At 40.3% G+C, this 14,586-nt stretch overlaps 3 protein-coding genes across 3 annotated transcripts; 1 reads left to right on the top strand and 2 right to left on the bottom strand.

Annotated features, from left to right (window-relative positions):
- Positions 1–76: 76 nt before the first annotated feature.
- Positions 77–7,807, top strand: dnajb12b (DnaJ heat shock protein family (Hsp40) member B12b). Its single transcript, XM_082545006.1, has 9 exons — positions 77–713; positions 3,979–4,156; positions 4,268–4,413; positions 4,501–4,674; positions 4,790–4,860; positions 5,012–5,121; positions 5,582–5,754; positions 5,927–6,065; positions 6,467–7,807. The coding sequence occupies exons 1-8, from the start codon at positions 569–571 to the stop codon at positions 6,043–6,045; spliced, it is 1,116 nt and encodes a 371-aa protein (XP_082401132.1). The 5' UTR covers positions 77–568; the 3' UTR covers positions 6,046–6,065; positions 6,467–7,807.
- A 739-nt stretch (positions 7,808–8,546) lies between these two features.
- Positions 8,547–10,361, bottom strand: ddit4 (DNA-damage-inducible transcript 4). Its single transcript, XM_082545009.1, has 3 exons — positions 10,221–10,361; positions 9,760–9,982; positions 8,547–9,668 (listed from the first exon to the last, which is right to left on the bottom strand). The coding sequence occupies exons 2-3, from the start codon at positions 9,941–9,943 to the stop codon at positions 9,169–9,171; spliced, it is 684 nt and encodes a 227-aa protein (XP_082401135.1). The 5' UTR covers positions 9,944–9,982; positions 10,221–10,361; the 3' UTR covers positions 8,547–9,168.
- Positions 10,362–11,768: 1,407 nt separating this feature from the next.
- On the bottom strand, positions 11,769–14,576 carry anapc16 (anaphase promoting complex subunit 16). Its single transcript, XM_082545014.1, has 4 exons — positions 14,455–14,576; positions 14,014–14,167; positions 12,831–12,905; positions 11,769–12,411 (listed from the first exon to the last, which is right to left on the bottom strand). The coding sequence occupies exons 2-4, from the start codon at positions 14,153–14,155 to the stop codon at positions 12,302–12,304; spliced, it is 327 nt and encodes a 108-aa protein (XP_082401140.1). The 5' UTR covers positions 14,156–14,167; positions 14,455–14,576; the 3' UTR covers positions 11,769–12,301.
- Between the last annotated feature and the right edge of the window lie 10 nt (positions 14,577–14,586).

Below are 14,586 nucleotides of genomic sequence, written 5' to 3' on the forward strand. Positions count from 1 at the left end.
TTTAGGCATGACGGGAAAAAAAACAACTGAGTCTCCATAAACACTGCAGAACAGGTCGAAAAGGCTGTTTACGTCACCCTGTGAAGAAGAGCTTTGACTCTGCTGCAAAATCAGAATCAGAATCAGAAAGGGTTTTATTGCCAAATGTTGAGCAGGTTTACAACATTAGGAAATTGCAGATACACACTGCATGGCCAAATTAAGGATCACACGGCCCATATTTACCCGGGCGAGGAGCAGAAAATGGATGGATGGTTGGACGGATGGATAAACACACCAATGGGTGTTCACCCTCTTGACCTACATTTGAAAAAAAAATGGCAATCTGTCGCCATCTAATGGTGAAAATGGGGCAGCGCACGCAGCCGATACTGTTGATTTTCTGCAAACAGGGCTCACCTATTACTAAAATCTCCAATCCCCATGCACCAGCAGCAGACAAAAAAATAGCACCACATTGATGAATGCATATCACCGACTGACTGATACATTTTTTTTTTCCTGCAGCATCTATCTGGCGTCATCATCAGGCGCCCGTATTTACTTCTGGTCCAGTTAGTTGCTGCTGATGCCTGCTGCGATGGAGGTAAACAGGGACGAAGCGGAGCGCTGCATTGACATTGCAGCGGCCGCCTTAACCAACCAACAGCCGGACAAGGCGCAGAGGTTCCTGGAGAAGGCGCAGAGGCTCTTCCCGACAGAGAAAGCCAAAGGTAAGTCAATATGGGGGGAAAGGGGGAGGGGGGCGCACATTCAGCTGCGAAGATGCGCATCATCACCTCCACAGCCTGCAGCATCACCTGCACTCCTCATGAGCAGTGCATGTAGCCAGGGCCTTTGATAGCACTTAAGCTAGCTGGTTCATTTATGCAGCTTCTGCGTTTTTTCTCATTCTTTTTTTTGTACGAATTTCACTTTAAAATGAAGTGTCTGCAGTGCTTTAATTTGCTTTTCTAACAGAAAGCTAAGCCTTTAATTTAGGTGAACAGGAGTGGACTGGGAGAAAGGCTAAATAAGTCCTAGATGTCCAAGATTACTACATGCTACTTTCCCGTGATCATTTCAAAAAATATTTTTGACAACACAGGTATTATCCTTCTGAGCTCGCCAATCTACAAACCGGATTGCAAAAAAGTTGGGACACAAAACAAATTGTGAATAAAAACTGAATGCAATGATGTGGAGATGGCAAATGTCAATATTCTATTCAGAATAGAACGTAGATGACAGATCAAAAGTTTAATCCGAGAAAATGTATCATTTCAAAGGAAAAATATGTTGATTCAAAATTACACGGTGTCAACAAATCCCAAAAAAGTTGGGACAAGTAGCAATAAGAGGCTGGAAAAAGTCAACTTGAGCATAACGAAGAGCTGGAAGACCAATTAACACTAATTAGGTTAATTGGCAACATGATTGGGTATAAAAAGAGCTTCTCAGAGTGGCAGTGTCTCTCAGAAGCCAAGATGGGTAGAGGATCACCAATTCCCACAATGTTGCGCAGAAAGATAGTGGAGCAATATCAGAAAGGTGTTACCTGGCGAAAAATTGCAAAGACTTTGCAGTTATCATCATCAACTGTGCATAACATCATCAGAAGATTCAGAGAATCTGGAACAATCTCTGTGCGTAAGGGTCAAGGGCGTAAACCCATACTGGATGCCCGTGATCTCCGGGCCCTTAAACGACACTGCACCACAAACAGGAATGCTACTGTAAAGGAAATCACAGAATGGGCTCAGGAATACTTCCAGAAACCATTGTCAGTGAACACAATCCACCGTGCCATCCGCCGTTGCCAGCTGAAACTCTACAGTGCAAAGAAGAAGCCATTTCTAAGCAAGATCCACAAGCTCAGGCGTTTTCACTGGGCCAGGGATCATTTAAAATGGACTGTGGCAAAATGAAGACTGTTCTGTGGTCAGACGAGTCACGATTCGAAGCTCTTTTTGGAAATGTGGGACGCCATGTCATCCGGACCAAAGAGGACAACCCAAGTTGTTATCAACACTCAGTTCAGAAGCCTGCATCTCTGATGGTATGGGGTTGCATGAGTGCGTGTGGCATGGGCAGCTTGCATGTCTGGAAAGGCACCATCAACGCAGAAAAATATATTCAGGTTCTAGAACAACATATGCTCCCATCCAGACGTCATCTCTTTCAGGGAAGACCCTGCATTTTTCAACAAGATAATGCCAGACGACATTCTGCATCAATCACAACATCATGGCTGCGTAGGAGAAGGATCCGGGTACTGAAATGGCCAGTCTGCAGTCCAGATTTTTCACCTATAGAGAACATTTGGCGCATCATAAAGAGGAAGATGCGACAAAGAAGGCCCAAGACGATTGAACAGTTAGAGGCCTGTATTAGACAAGAATGGGAGAGCATTCCTATTTCTAAACTTGAGAAACTGGTCTCCTCGGTCCCCAGACGTCTGTTGAGTGTTGTAAGAAGAAGGGGAGATGCCACACAGTGGTGAAAATGGCCTTGTCCCAACTTTTTAGGGATTTGTTGACACCATGACATTTCACCATATTTTTCCCTTAAAATGATAAATTTTCTCAGTTTCAACTTTTGTTCCGTGATTTATGTTCTATTCTGAATAAAATATTGACATTTGCCATCTCCACATCGTTGCATTCAGTTTTTATTCACAATTTGTTTTGTGTCCCAACTTTTTTGGAATCTGGTTTGTAGCTCAATACTAAATAAATACAGAAATACAACATTCAGCTGAATAAAAACAGAAAAGTGATCAATATAGCCACACATGCAAACAAATGTACTATATTTATTGGTGTGAAAAAGTTTGTCTTTTTCTTGTTTTTGTGTTTTTGTATTTTTTTTGTACATTTGTGCCACTTACATGCTTCAGATCATCAAACAAAATTCTCTGATAATTGAGTACTTCTTGGAGTACCAATAGTACTCCAAGAGCACATCAATGGCTCATCCAGAAGGTCACAAAATTCTGTGGACTGATGAGACAAAAGCTGAACTTTATAGAAAGGTTGAGTGCCTTTGCATCTGGCATAAAACACACAGCATTTCATAAAAAGAACATCAGACCAGCGATCGGTTCCTGCGTTGAAGCTCAATCGCACAAAGTAACTGAAAAGCAACCAGCAAGTCCACCTTTAAATAAAAACCAAATGAAGGTTTTGGGTTGGCCTAGTCAAAGTCTGGAGTTAAATTCTATTCAGATACTTTAGGATGACCTTAAACAGATCATTCATACTGAAACAATTCTGCCAAGAACAGTGGGCCAAAATTCCTCCAGAGTGATGTGAAAGATTCATTGTGAGTTATCCCAAATGCTTGATGCCAGTTCTTGCTGCCGTGGATGGCACAACCAGTTATTAGGTTTAAGGGGCAATAACTTTTTCCCACGGGGCAGGTAGGTTGGTTAGTTTTTTCACTTAATAAATGAAATCCTGATATAAAAACTGCACTTTGTATTATATTTGAGTTATCCATGTCTAACATTAAGTTTTCTTTGATTCTCAAACATAGAAGTGGGACAAATGTGCAAAACAAATATGACATTAGGAAGGATGCAAATACTTTTTTGCACCACTATACATGGTGGCATGTGCTTGTGCCCAACTTTACCTCTTCTTAGATTCCTGTGGACACCCACATACACCCCAGATACGCCTTAGACCATGACCCACCTCACATATAAATATAAAACCTGTTAAAACTACAGCCACAGCATATCTGAAAATAAAATAAAATAAATAAAGCTGCAACAAGCAGACAGATCCTCCAACAAAAACTATATTTAGTTTAATGATTTTCAAACATAGCTATAGTTGTATACTCTGCCCCCAAGAAGCTCTTATAATACCATTGAACTTGATTGCTTGGTAGCTTTACATCTGCTTGATGACATGGATAGTCCCACTATCGAACATTTTGTGTTTTTAACTGCTGTTGAGTACTTGATAGAATATCTTTGAACATATCTTCTAGTATTGCTGGATGTAATAGCAAAGAATGGATTTACACCCAGACAAGATATCCATTCAGACTTCAGCGGGGTGTCGGAGCCTCGACAACGGCAGAACATAAAGGAGAACGCCAGACCTGAAGAAAAGCCTGCAGAGTCTTCAAAATCCTACATGGCTGATCAGCTAGAAGCTGTGAGGAGGTACGTAAGACTGCTGATTACATAAACATACTGTTGGTTAAAATAAACTCCTTGATGGGTATATTGACTGCAATTGTGATTGAAATTTGTAATCATGTGCTCTCTGCACAGGATAAAACAATGTAAAGACTTTTACGAAATTCTCGGGGTGTCGAAAGATGCCTCAGAGGATGAACTGAAGAGATCATATAGAAAACTTGCTTTGAAATTCCATCCAGATAAGAACAGCGCTCCTGGGGCAACAGAGGCGTTTAAAGGTAAGACGGTGATTAAACTCATCCAAGGTTCATATAGCACTTACAGAAAGCAACTTATAGCAGCTTCATGTTCTAACTTTCCAACAGCTATTGGCAGCGCGTACGCTGTTCTGAGCAATGTTAACAAAAGGAGACAGTACGATCAGTGTGAGGAAGGGAGAAGACATCCTTCCAGACACGGCCCAGACAATGGAAACTTTGAGCCGGATATTTCACCTGAAGAGCTCTTTAATATGTTCTTTGGAGGAGGTTATCCATCAAGTTAGTCTCATAGTTTGGTGTTTCCATATAATGCATGTGAGACGGAGTATTTTAATTGCAAATATATATTTCTGTGGTGCGTTTTTTATGTGCTAAATGTGTTAAATCAATCTAGGCCATGCTCACGTATACAATAATGGGCGGATGCGTTACCAAAGGCGGGAGAGAAGAGAGCGACAGCAAGATGTAAGTTTGATACTTAAAAAGCTAAACTGTAACTGTATAGAGTTGTTTATGTTTTGCCTGCAGGGGGAGACATTTAGTCATCTGCCATTTTACAAGCTGAGGCTTCTCTCAGAGACTGTGTGTGTTTGTTTGTAATGTGTTTTTTCCACAGGGAGGTCTCGCCCTCTTTGTGCAAGTCATGCCCATCCTCATCCTGGTTATTGTGTCAGCTCTCAGTCAAATAATGGTCAACAGCCCCTCCTACAGCCTCAGCTTCAGGCCGTGAGTGTGATCCTTGTAACACAAGAATCTAAAGTAACACAACTAACTGTTGTTCTGCAAAACTGCGAGGGACTTAGACAAAAGATTATCTCTATGTTAGCAGAATCCAACCCAGGTTTTTTTCACGGTACTTCTGCTTTCACTCGATCTTTGCATAAGCTGGGTGGTCGTGTTAGATTTGCCTTCACAGTATTGGCGGTTGTTTCTCCTCGTATTAATTTGCTGCTACCTCTGTTAGTTCCAATTAATCACAGAGCTCCTCTTGTTTGTGCTGCTGTCATGTGTCTTGTCCCGTTCCCAGTACACTGCCTTTGTGTGTTCAGATATACGCCTGCAGTTTCGGGCCCTGCTTTAAACCATTGTCAGCAGTGACTCATGTTAAGACAGACAGATGGTGCAAGATCTGTGCTGCATTCTGTCATATGATAACACTCCCACACTCTGGCCTGTTGTCACGTAGGTCAGCAGGTTACTCACAGAAGAGGCTGACTGAGAACCTGAAGGTGCCGTATTATGTGGGGGAGCAGTTCTCCAAAGAGTTCACTGGTGTGAATCTGAAAAATCTGGAGCGGACGGTGGAGGATGATTATATTTCCAACCTTCGCAACAACTGCTGGAAAGAGAAACAGCAAAGTATGACAATAAATGATTCTTATATCTGAATTTAAGCATGAGTATTGGTGTGATTGTCAGTGTCATTATCAGTGCTGAGATCATTTTTTAATTGTGTGTGTGTGTGTGTGTGTGTGTGTGTGTGTGTGTGTGTGTGTGTGTGTGTGTGTGTGTGTGTGTGTGTTTTTTACAGAGGAAGGAATGCTATACAGAGCTCGCTATTTTGGGGACAGCGATCTATACCAAAGAGCACAGAGGGCTCGCACACCAAGCTGCGCCAAGTTGTCCGAGATCACAGCTTCTTCTGGATGAAAATGCTTTCATGATTCAAAGCAAGTTCTTCAAACTCTGAATATTTTCTCATTTTGGCACCAGGGATGGGGCAAAAATATTGACATTCCAATATATAGCATTGATTCCCCTTGATTAACTTAGGGTTGCAGGAGGGCTGAAGCCTATCCCAGCTGGCATGGGGCTAAAGACTGAATACACAACCAGACAGACAGCCCGTCAGAAGGCTTTCCGCTTGGCTATCCTCTGTTTTCTCAATACCATATTTGGCTTCAGTATGTCAATACTTGTATCATGCAAGCACATCAGACTAATTTTACTTACCAGAATCACAGCTTCATGACACTTGAACCTCTAAAAAGAATGGTGGTAAAGTCAACAAAAGTCAACCAGCTTGCTGTGAAGACGTTTTGAAAAAGGCTTTTTTTTTTCTTGTCTCCAGGTTTCCAGAATCACTACAAAAGATTACCAGTAATTTATTAAGATGCATTTCTACAATCTGGAGGCTGAAGATGACTCAACAAGGAGCAGACCAGCACCACTCGTCACCAAACAGATCACACAAACTAACTCAAACAATTTCTGTGGAAGTCTAGTATGTGATAAAAAGATATAGCGTTAATATAGTGTTTTAGAATGGAAATGGTACTTAAAATAGCTTGCTATCCTCAAAAAATGTGGGTTTGAAAAACTTTAGGTTACTTGCGCAACTCTGGTTCTCAGAAAAGCATTCGTTTCGATGGCTCACTATGCAATGCTCCTCCTTGGGTATTCCTCAGAAATATTTATTTCATTATGCCAATTCTGATTGGCTGATGATCGTAACAAACATGTCATTCAGAACCAACCACCCTTAAGTAGCTTGCACAAATAAGCTATGTTTATTCAAGATAAGCTAGCACCCAGTGAGCTAACACTCCTAAATGAATTCTTTTGTTTGTGTATTTTTCCATTACAAAAAATACCATAGTATAAAAACAAAACTATTTTTTGGTGGGGACTGTTGCATCTATTTTATTTATAGCCTATAGCACATTTAAACAACAGAAGTTGACCCAAAGTATTTAAGAGATAGGCACATATACCAAAAACCCTGTTACATGAAATACATGAAAAACTGGAAGTTGTGTTGACAAATTATTGTGGAAAATAAAAATCATAGTGATTTGTGGTCATGAAAACATGTTTAGAATTTGCTAATTTGATGAGGATGTAATCACCAATCAATTAGGATTGGCATAATGGTTCTGAGTACACAGGGAGGCGCATTCCATGTCTAAACGTCAAAACGAATACTAAGAATGAGAACCTCCAAGCACTAAAGAAAGAACATAAAGAACACTTTATATTTGTTTTGGGGGGAATGGTATGAAAACAGACCATACTTAAGTTATATGTAGTCATATGGATGTTATTTATGTAGCAATATAACAGATGCCACATTGAATGCCACCTTGATTTTATGCTGTAATTCAATGGAGAAAAGTTTGAGGGGTTTTGATTTTAGATGCACATTCTCAGACTATGCAGTAGTAATCTAATACGTCAAATGTCTAGGCTTTTTAGACACTTGAACACCTGAAATTTGTCTTCTTCTGCTGTGTGTGAGATAGCCACTAGGACATGTCCCTGTCACTTTACCTCCTTTAAATGTATTAAGGGCAAACATGTAGTACAACTTCACAATAAATGCCATGAGAATGAGACGTGGCGATCCACAAAATCAGACTTTAACCAGTTCAAGTTGGGAACTGTCACGTCTCTACTCAATCTGTCGGAAAAAGCCATTTTTTGTCTCACTTTTTAAGTTTATAGTATGCTACTTATTCTTTGTATTATTTCTTGGAGAAATAGATTATAAAGAGAGGATAAGAAAACCATACAGATCTTGTTCACTTCGTTTTTCCACCATGTTTTTAATTCTAGATGAAAATAAACATGGTTGCTCAAACGTGCTAAGTGTGACTCTCTGCTTTGAACAGAACAGGCACAGAATGGGAGATAAAAGCTCAGTCAGCGCATTTGGCACGTACAGTGTGCCGGCCGGCTGGCTTACAGAGACAGGGAACTAGAGACAAGGCGGCGTGCATGTTCAGCTCTTCAGTGACGTGCAAAATGTGCCTGGCAGGATGTGCAGCGTCACATTCTTTCAGCACAAACACACTCAGCTGTTTTTTTTGCAGACTGCAGATGCTGCACATCTGATTCATGACTTTGACTTCTTCAAATTTCACACTAGCTTTTTTTTAATGTGGCTTTAATGGCTGCCACATATTCCTGTCAGCTGTTCTGCATCGGAATACCGTTAACCACTGTACCTCACCGCACCAGCTGGTGTGCTCTAGTGTAGTTTGCGTTTGTAGATTTTGCAGACTGGGTTCACATATGCACGCACATTTGAAGACTTGATGTTCATTCGCTTTCTCTCATTCTTAGATCTCTCCTAACTCTGTCAGCGAAGTCAACTATGGATCATTTGGATATGAAAGATTGAATAAATAAGAAGAAGAAAGAACAAAATGTTAGAAAACAATCATTTATTTGCATTCGATAAAGGTACAAAAAAAAGTTCACTGAGTATTTGAATATCAACCGAAGCAGGACAGGGCTGCACAACACAAGATCAAGTTACATTTGTAATCTTAGCCGCGGCTTGCAAAAACAATGCACAAGACAACCAAGGGTAGGCCTTTCACACTTCACAAAGGTTACCAAATGTTCTCTTGGTGTACCACTTCATCAGGCTTTGTCCAATTCAATTAACTGTCATGTATAAAAAGAAAAAGAACACAATGAACTTCAATAATAACTATAACAATATAGCTAGCTGCCGTTGTTTAGTTTCAATAGAAACTGAGGTATGCACTTCCAATACTTGTAAATGCCATGTCACCAGATATAATATGATGGTTACATGTTGTCATTTTAAAATCTGAATGTCAGTGAGTGAGTATTAGGAGCACTGCCTGCTCCAGGTACCATAAAGTTCAGCCCCTTTACAGTGGGAACAGTAGACTACATCATGACAAAGTCCATCTGATACACTTCAGAATGCTTCATATACATGTAATTACAGTAATAGGCCCCTTTGTGAGCTTTTATTGTCCTCTTGTCAGCATCAAAGCACATCAGTGTTTGTATTACTTAACATTCCTCAATTAGAAGATCTTCAGAACTATACAGCTTCTTCTTGATCACACGGAAACCAGTGCTAAGTTTAATAGCTTGTCTCACTACTGGAGTAGAAGGCGACTTTGTGCTAAAGAGTCCTTGAATTTTAGGCCAAAGGCCGCCCGACTCTAGCCTCAACACCAGAGCGAGCTGAAATGTAGGGACAAGGTATGGGTCCACAGATAGCTGTCCCATGCTCTCACAAACATCCCCTTGCTCAACGCAGAGGTCAATGAGAGCCCCTCTTAAACCGCAGGGCTCACTAGCTGCCAGATGAAGGAGCTCTTGTCCAATGTGCTCCAGAAGTTTGTCTGGAATGAGCAGTTTTGTACATCTTAAGGCGCAATCTGTGTCTTTGGCTTCTCTCAGACTTCGTGCAATCAGGTCCACTACTTCTTTTAAGAGTGTCTCCTCCATTGGATCATAAAACAGGTCCTCATTGAAGGCACACAAGTCACTTGAGACATCTGAGCCTGTGTAAAAGCAAGAATGAGTTAGAACCTGAAACTTGCATACAGAAGAAAAGAATCATGAGATGTGAGATGCCTATGCAGCATTGCTTACCTGAGTCTGAGAGATCACTCCTGCTGCTATTGTTGGACCCTGACTCCATACTCCTGCTGCTGGCAGGTGTGCTGAAATCAGTCAGTCTTTGAACCAGTTTGCCCCAGGACAGCCTTCTGTCGCTGCTGTCCACTGGAGAAGGAGGTGAGCTGCCGATGTCAGTATATGCAAAGAGTTCAGGCATGGTTGTCCTCCCTGCAGTATCAGCTGCTTATGTGGTCAACTGTCACAGGAGAAACAAAGGCAACAGATGAGCACCCAACTACTGCCGTTAATTCCACGTTTAACGACTTAATTAAACATACATATCAGGCTTTTGAGGTATAGCTTTCTGCTAAAGATATGAACAATAAACATTTTCAAAAAGAACACCTTTTTAATTTGACTGCAGCTAGAAGCTGTTTCACTGTCAAAATTAGCTGTAAACTAGCAAAACCGGCAAATAAATTAATTGTACTTACTCGTTATTTAAATTCTGCGTGGTTCAAGGTCGCGGTGGATGTTTAAGATGCGTAGTTTTAACGGTTATTGTCTGCAATTTGTATATGGAAACTTCTTTCCTCTGCTCTTTCTCTCACCAGCTGCCAAGCTCTGCAGTCTGTCCTGCAACAATGTTTATATATGTGGGCTGCGAGGCCACGCCTGTCTCTCCCTAACCAGCCAATCAAAAAGAGAGGCACGACACCAGCGCTGCTTCTTGCCTGGTAACATGCCAGCAGAGAAGAAAGACAAACAGGAGGGGGAGGAGGAGGAAGGGGGGTGGTGGGGGATGAATAGCAGACCCTAGTGTTATGGATATGTTTCAGGGGACTTGAGTGGGCTTGAAAATGATCTTGTTGTTTCTTTGTTTGATATCTTATGTGGGTATTTGGTAAACCGTTTTTCTGTATGTGCACCTACATTTTAACAGAATGTAGGCCTGGATGAGCAGGTTCAGTGTTGCAGTGCACATTACGTCACCTGTTTTGCTAAACCATTACATCAGAATTTTTTATCTGACACACATAGATGCAGAGAACACTCAGTGCGCTGTGCTCAAGGCAAAACAGATAATAAAAACGGCTATGGGACACCTCTTTCTACATTTACCCTTGAGTTACAAACAAAAAGACTGCACAGAAATTACACATGTTATCATCATCATTATTATTAGAGTTATTTAGCAACGTTCTATGCAGAAATGCGCCGGGGGGTTGTTATTGTAGCATCTTTGCACCATTTATTACTTCATCACAAAAGATAGCAAAGTGTTTTAAGGCATAACACAAACTGTGTATGAGAGTAAAAACATATAGCGGATTTGTTAGAATGCAAAAGCAAGTTATTTGTGTCGGGGCCATAGGCTACATACTACACATTTTGCTCACAGCTGTATGTTGGAAAGCAGCCAGAGGCTACGCTGCATTTCTGCACGTGTGTAGGCGTGGAATACACTGTACTTTGTTAGACAGGAACTGAAATACATAAACACGTGTAGGAACACTATGTTCTGAGGTGGGTGCTATAAAAAAGTTATCAGAAATCTTTAGCAGGGGACGTGGAGTAAGAAGATTTAGTAGCTTGAGTAAAAACAACAAAAACTATGAGAAATCACTTTTTAATTGGATTCTCAGAAAGTGTGGCCAGAAACAAACTAGAAAAAGAAATTTAGGCTCCAGCCAGAGGTGTGTCCTGTTGTGTTCAGGGCCGTCCTGAAACACTCAGTACAGTACAGTACACTCTGTACACTCCCACCCTTCACTTGCTTGAAGACAATCATTCACTGAGGAAAACACCAAGTTTGCACGTTTACTCACTGTCACCACAAGACAAAAGTGGCACGGAAAACTGCACTGATGGGTTTCAGACTTTAGCTCGTTCAAAGAACAGAATGAACAACAGCAATATCAAAATACATACCACAAAAAAAGCAGCACAAATACTTTTCTATCCTTGGATTTAACAAAACTTAACACAGTGAGGTGGAGTTGGACAAAATACACACCAGGCAAAACAAACAGCAACCAATGTGAAGAATGTCCCAAGTCTGATTTTATTTACAAGCTCTCTTTGTTTTGTTCCAATTGCTGGTGGAGTAAGGACATACACAGAAAGGAGAAGAGACCAACAGTGCAGCAGGCTTTATGTTTATAAGTTACATTGGAGCCATTTGGAAACACAATGCTTCTCTTCCAGGGATTTAATACCAAATGTAGTATTTACATTAACATGAAGGCTAATTCCAATGAGAGAATCATCTTGAACAGCCTAAAGCAGATGGAAAATCTGTTAACTTGTGAATTGTGTAGTTACTAATTTATAAGAATGTTGTTGACAAGATTTTATTTAGTATGCTGGGTTTAATGTAATAAGTGGTTTAAAAATAAAACAATCATATAGAAGTGATAAAATAACACATCTCACATTTGGGATCTCCAGATAACACTTTTAAACTTATGATACAGAATACAGAAGGAATATCATGTGTAACTTGAAAAAAAAAGGTTACATTTTCCTTCTATTTGGCTGATTAAATAAGCAAAAGACATCTGAATCTCTTTATTTAAGATGGTGTGAATCCCAATAGCTGTTCAATAGGTTTATACCGCCACTCGTCTGCTTCTAGCTCCTCCACCAAGCTCGCGAGTTTCTCCATTCGAGACACTTGCTGATCTGTAAGAATGGACATTACTCATTAGTATACCTGTTTCTATTAGATCAGGGGTGTCAAATATAAAGCCTGGGAGCCAGAACTAAAGATTTTAATTCGGCCCACATGGCTTTAGAACAACTGAAGGTGGGCATAAATTTTAGCCTTTTATACAGTTAAAATGCAGTTAAATAATGCTAACCATTTATATGATGCCAACGTGATTAAGTAACGGATCAAAACAAAAAATGTGTTTTTTCACCGTCTATATATCTCGCAGGGATTAAATTTGTAGTTACACTGTGAGAAACGGGAGTTTCACTCATCCAGCCCATTTAAGATGAAGGTAGGCTATATGTGGCCTGTAATGTAAAATGGGTTTGGCACCCGTATTAGATCAACCAAGACTAATGTGAAGCTATGCAAATATAGTTAGACTTACCATGTTTAACCTGTTTCAGTGTTGAGGCCACTTGGTAGCTGAATACAGACTCGCATAAAAATCTGTCAGAGCCATCTAAAAAGAAACGTAAAATGGAAAAAAAGGTCAGTCAAATAAAGAATTCTTATTCAAGCTTTCGTCTCCAGGGTAATAAAAGCCAAAACATAGATTTCAAGCTACATCAGAAAGAGATCTTAAAATATTTCATATATTTATGACATAAGAAGTACAACAACAGTAAAATACAGCTAAAATAGTTTTGGGTTTTTTAAAAAACATTACAATGTCAAAGCCTAAGAGACAACATCCATTAGTATACACTCAACCACCATTTTATTAGGCACACCTGTTTAGCGGCTTGATAACGCAAACATGCAATCAGTGAATCACGAAATCAAGAAATGCTGCATGGTCAGATGAGTCTCGATTTCTGCTGCCACATTTTTAGGGTCAGAATTTGGCGGGACCAATATGAAAGTATGGATCCTTCCTGCCTTGTATCACTGGATCTCGCTATTGATGGTCTAATTGTGTGGGAGATATTTTCTTTCTTGAGTATGATTTAAATGCCACATATTACCTGAGTATTGATGTTGATAATGTCCACCCCATTATGAGAACGGTGTACCCATTTTCTGATGGCTGCTTCCAGCAGGATAACACACCATATCACACGACTCAAATGATCTCAAACAGGCTTTTTGAACATGACAATGAGTTCACTGTATTCAAACTTCCTCCACAGTCACCAGGTGGAACAAGAGATTTGCATCATGGATGTGCAGCAACTGTTTAATAACATCATGTCAATATGGACCAGAAACTCGGAAGAATGTTTCCAGCACCTTTGTTGAATCTATGCCATGCCCCACACAGCTTAAAAGGCTTAAGGGTTTTGCTTTATCTTAATTTGTCTACCATGTGCAAGAGAAAGCTCTTGATTGTGAAGAAGAGCGGCAGACTCTGCTTTGTAGTAACATATCTTTCTTAAATACTTTAGAAACACAGGCACATATATTCTCAGTGTTATACTAAAGTTGGCAGATATTATGATATTAAGGTATTATGTTGCAAACCTCCTAGCATTATATATGATTTTCATATGATTTCTATTTCCTGGCTATTTGGGAGCATTTGGGCAGCTTTTATACAAGTACTTTTATCCGGTTTTCCTTCATCGTACCTTCCATCATTTCCCCTGCGCCTTTTGGATACGTATAGAGGACTTTCCTTGGTGGGATGAGCTCGGAAGCACTGAACCCAGAGCCAGTCACGGAGCTGCCGCTCACTCCTCCCGCAGAAGAGGACGAAGAAGACGCGGCCATTGCCTCGATAAACTTTAAACAACACACACAACAACGACTGTTGTTACTACCAGTTTAATGTGTCAAACACAGATAAAGCAAGGTGGTTCGTGCTCTAGTAATCACAAAGGCTTTTAAACATCCAAACCAACCGGTAGGGGTTAGCTTGGAAGGACTGTTTCACTATTTTTAATGATACAACATTGCTAGCAATAAAGCTAACTATTCTGCTTATACTGTTGATGATAACCACCCAGCAGAAATATTAACAAATATAATATGGCATTAAGTCTCCATTTTTATTCAAAAGTACAACTTACCGTCGATGTCACAGCAAATATAACAACTTAAAATCCAGCCAGTTTTTGTTGTTTTTCAGACGTATACCAGTAGTTTACGACAGAGACCGCATTTTACGTTTGTCGCGAGAGGGGGTTGCAGCTATCGCAGAT

The sequence above is a fragment of the Aulonocara stuartgranti genome (genome assembly GCF_965226115.1).
Source record: "Aulonocara stuartgranti genome assembly, chromosome: 8".
In the NCBI taxonomy this organism is placed as follows: Eukaryota; Metazoa; Chordata; class Actinopteri; order Cichliformes; family Cichlidae; genus Aulonocara; species Aulonocara stuartgranti.

Bases quoted from the DNA above. Each gene is read 5' to 3' on its own strand.
- dnajb12b (XM_082545006.1), top strand. From the start codon at position 569: ATGCCTGCTGCGATGGAGGTAAACAGGGACGAAGCGGAGCGCTGCATT. The intron at 4,157-4,267 runs GTACGTAAGACT...CTCTCTGCACAG, and splicing joins CAGCTAGAAGCTGTGAGGAG to GATAAAACAATGTAAAGACT. The intron at 5,122-5,581 runs GTGAGTGTGATC...GTTGTCACGTAG, and splicing joins TACAGCCTCAGCTTCAGGCC to GTCAGCAGGTTACTCACAGA.
- ddit4 (XM_082545009.1), bottom strand. From the start codon at position 9,943: ATGCCTGAACTCTTTGCATATACTGACATCGGCAGCTCACCTCCTTCT. The intron at 9,669-9,759 runs GTAAGCAATGCT...GCTTTTACACAG, and splicing joins GAGTGATCTCTCAGACTCAG to GCTCAGATGTCTCAAGTGAC.
- anapc16 (XM_082545014.1), bottom strand. From the start codon at position 14,155: ATGGCCGCGTCTTCTTCGTCCTCTTCTGCGGGAGGAGTGAGCGGCAGC. The intron at 12,906-14,013 runs GTACGATGAAGG...GTTTCTTTTTAG, and splicing joins CGCAGGGGAAATGATGGAAG to ATGGCTCTGACAGATTTTTA. The intron at 12,412-12,830 runs GTAAGTCTAACT...CCATTCTTACAG, and splicing joins ACTGAAACAGGTTAAACATG to ATCAGCAAGTGTCTCGAATG.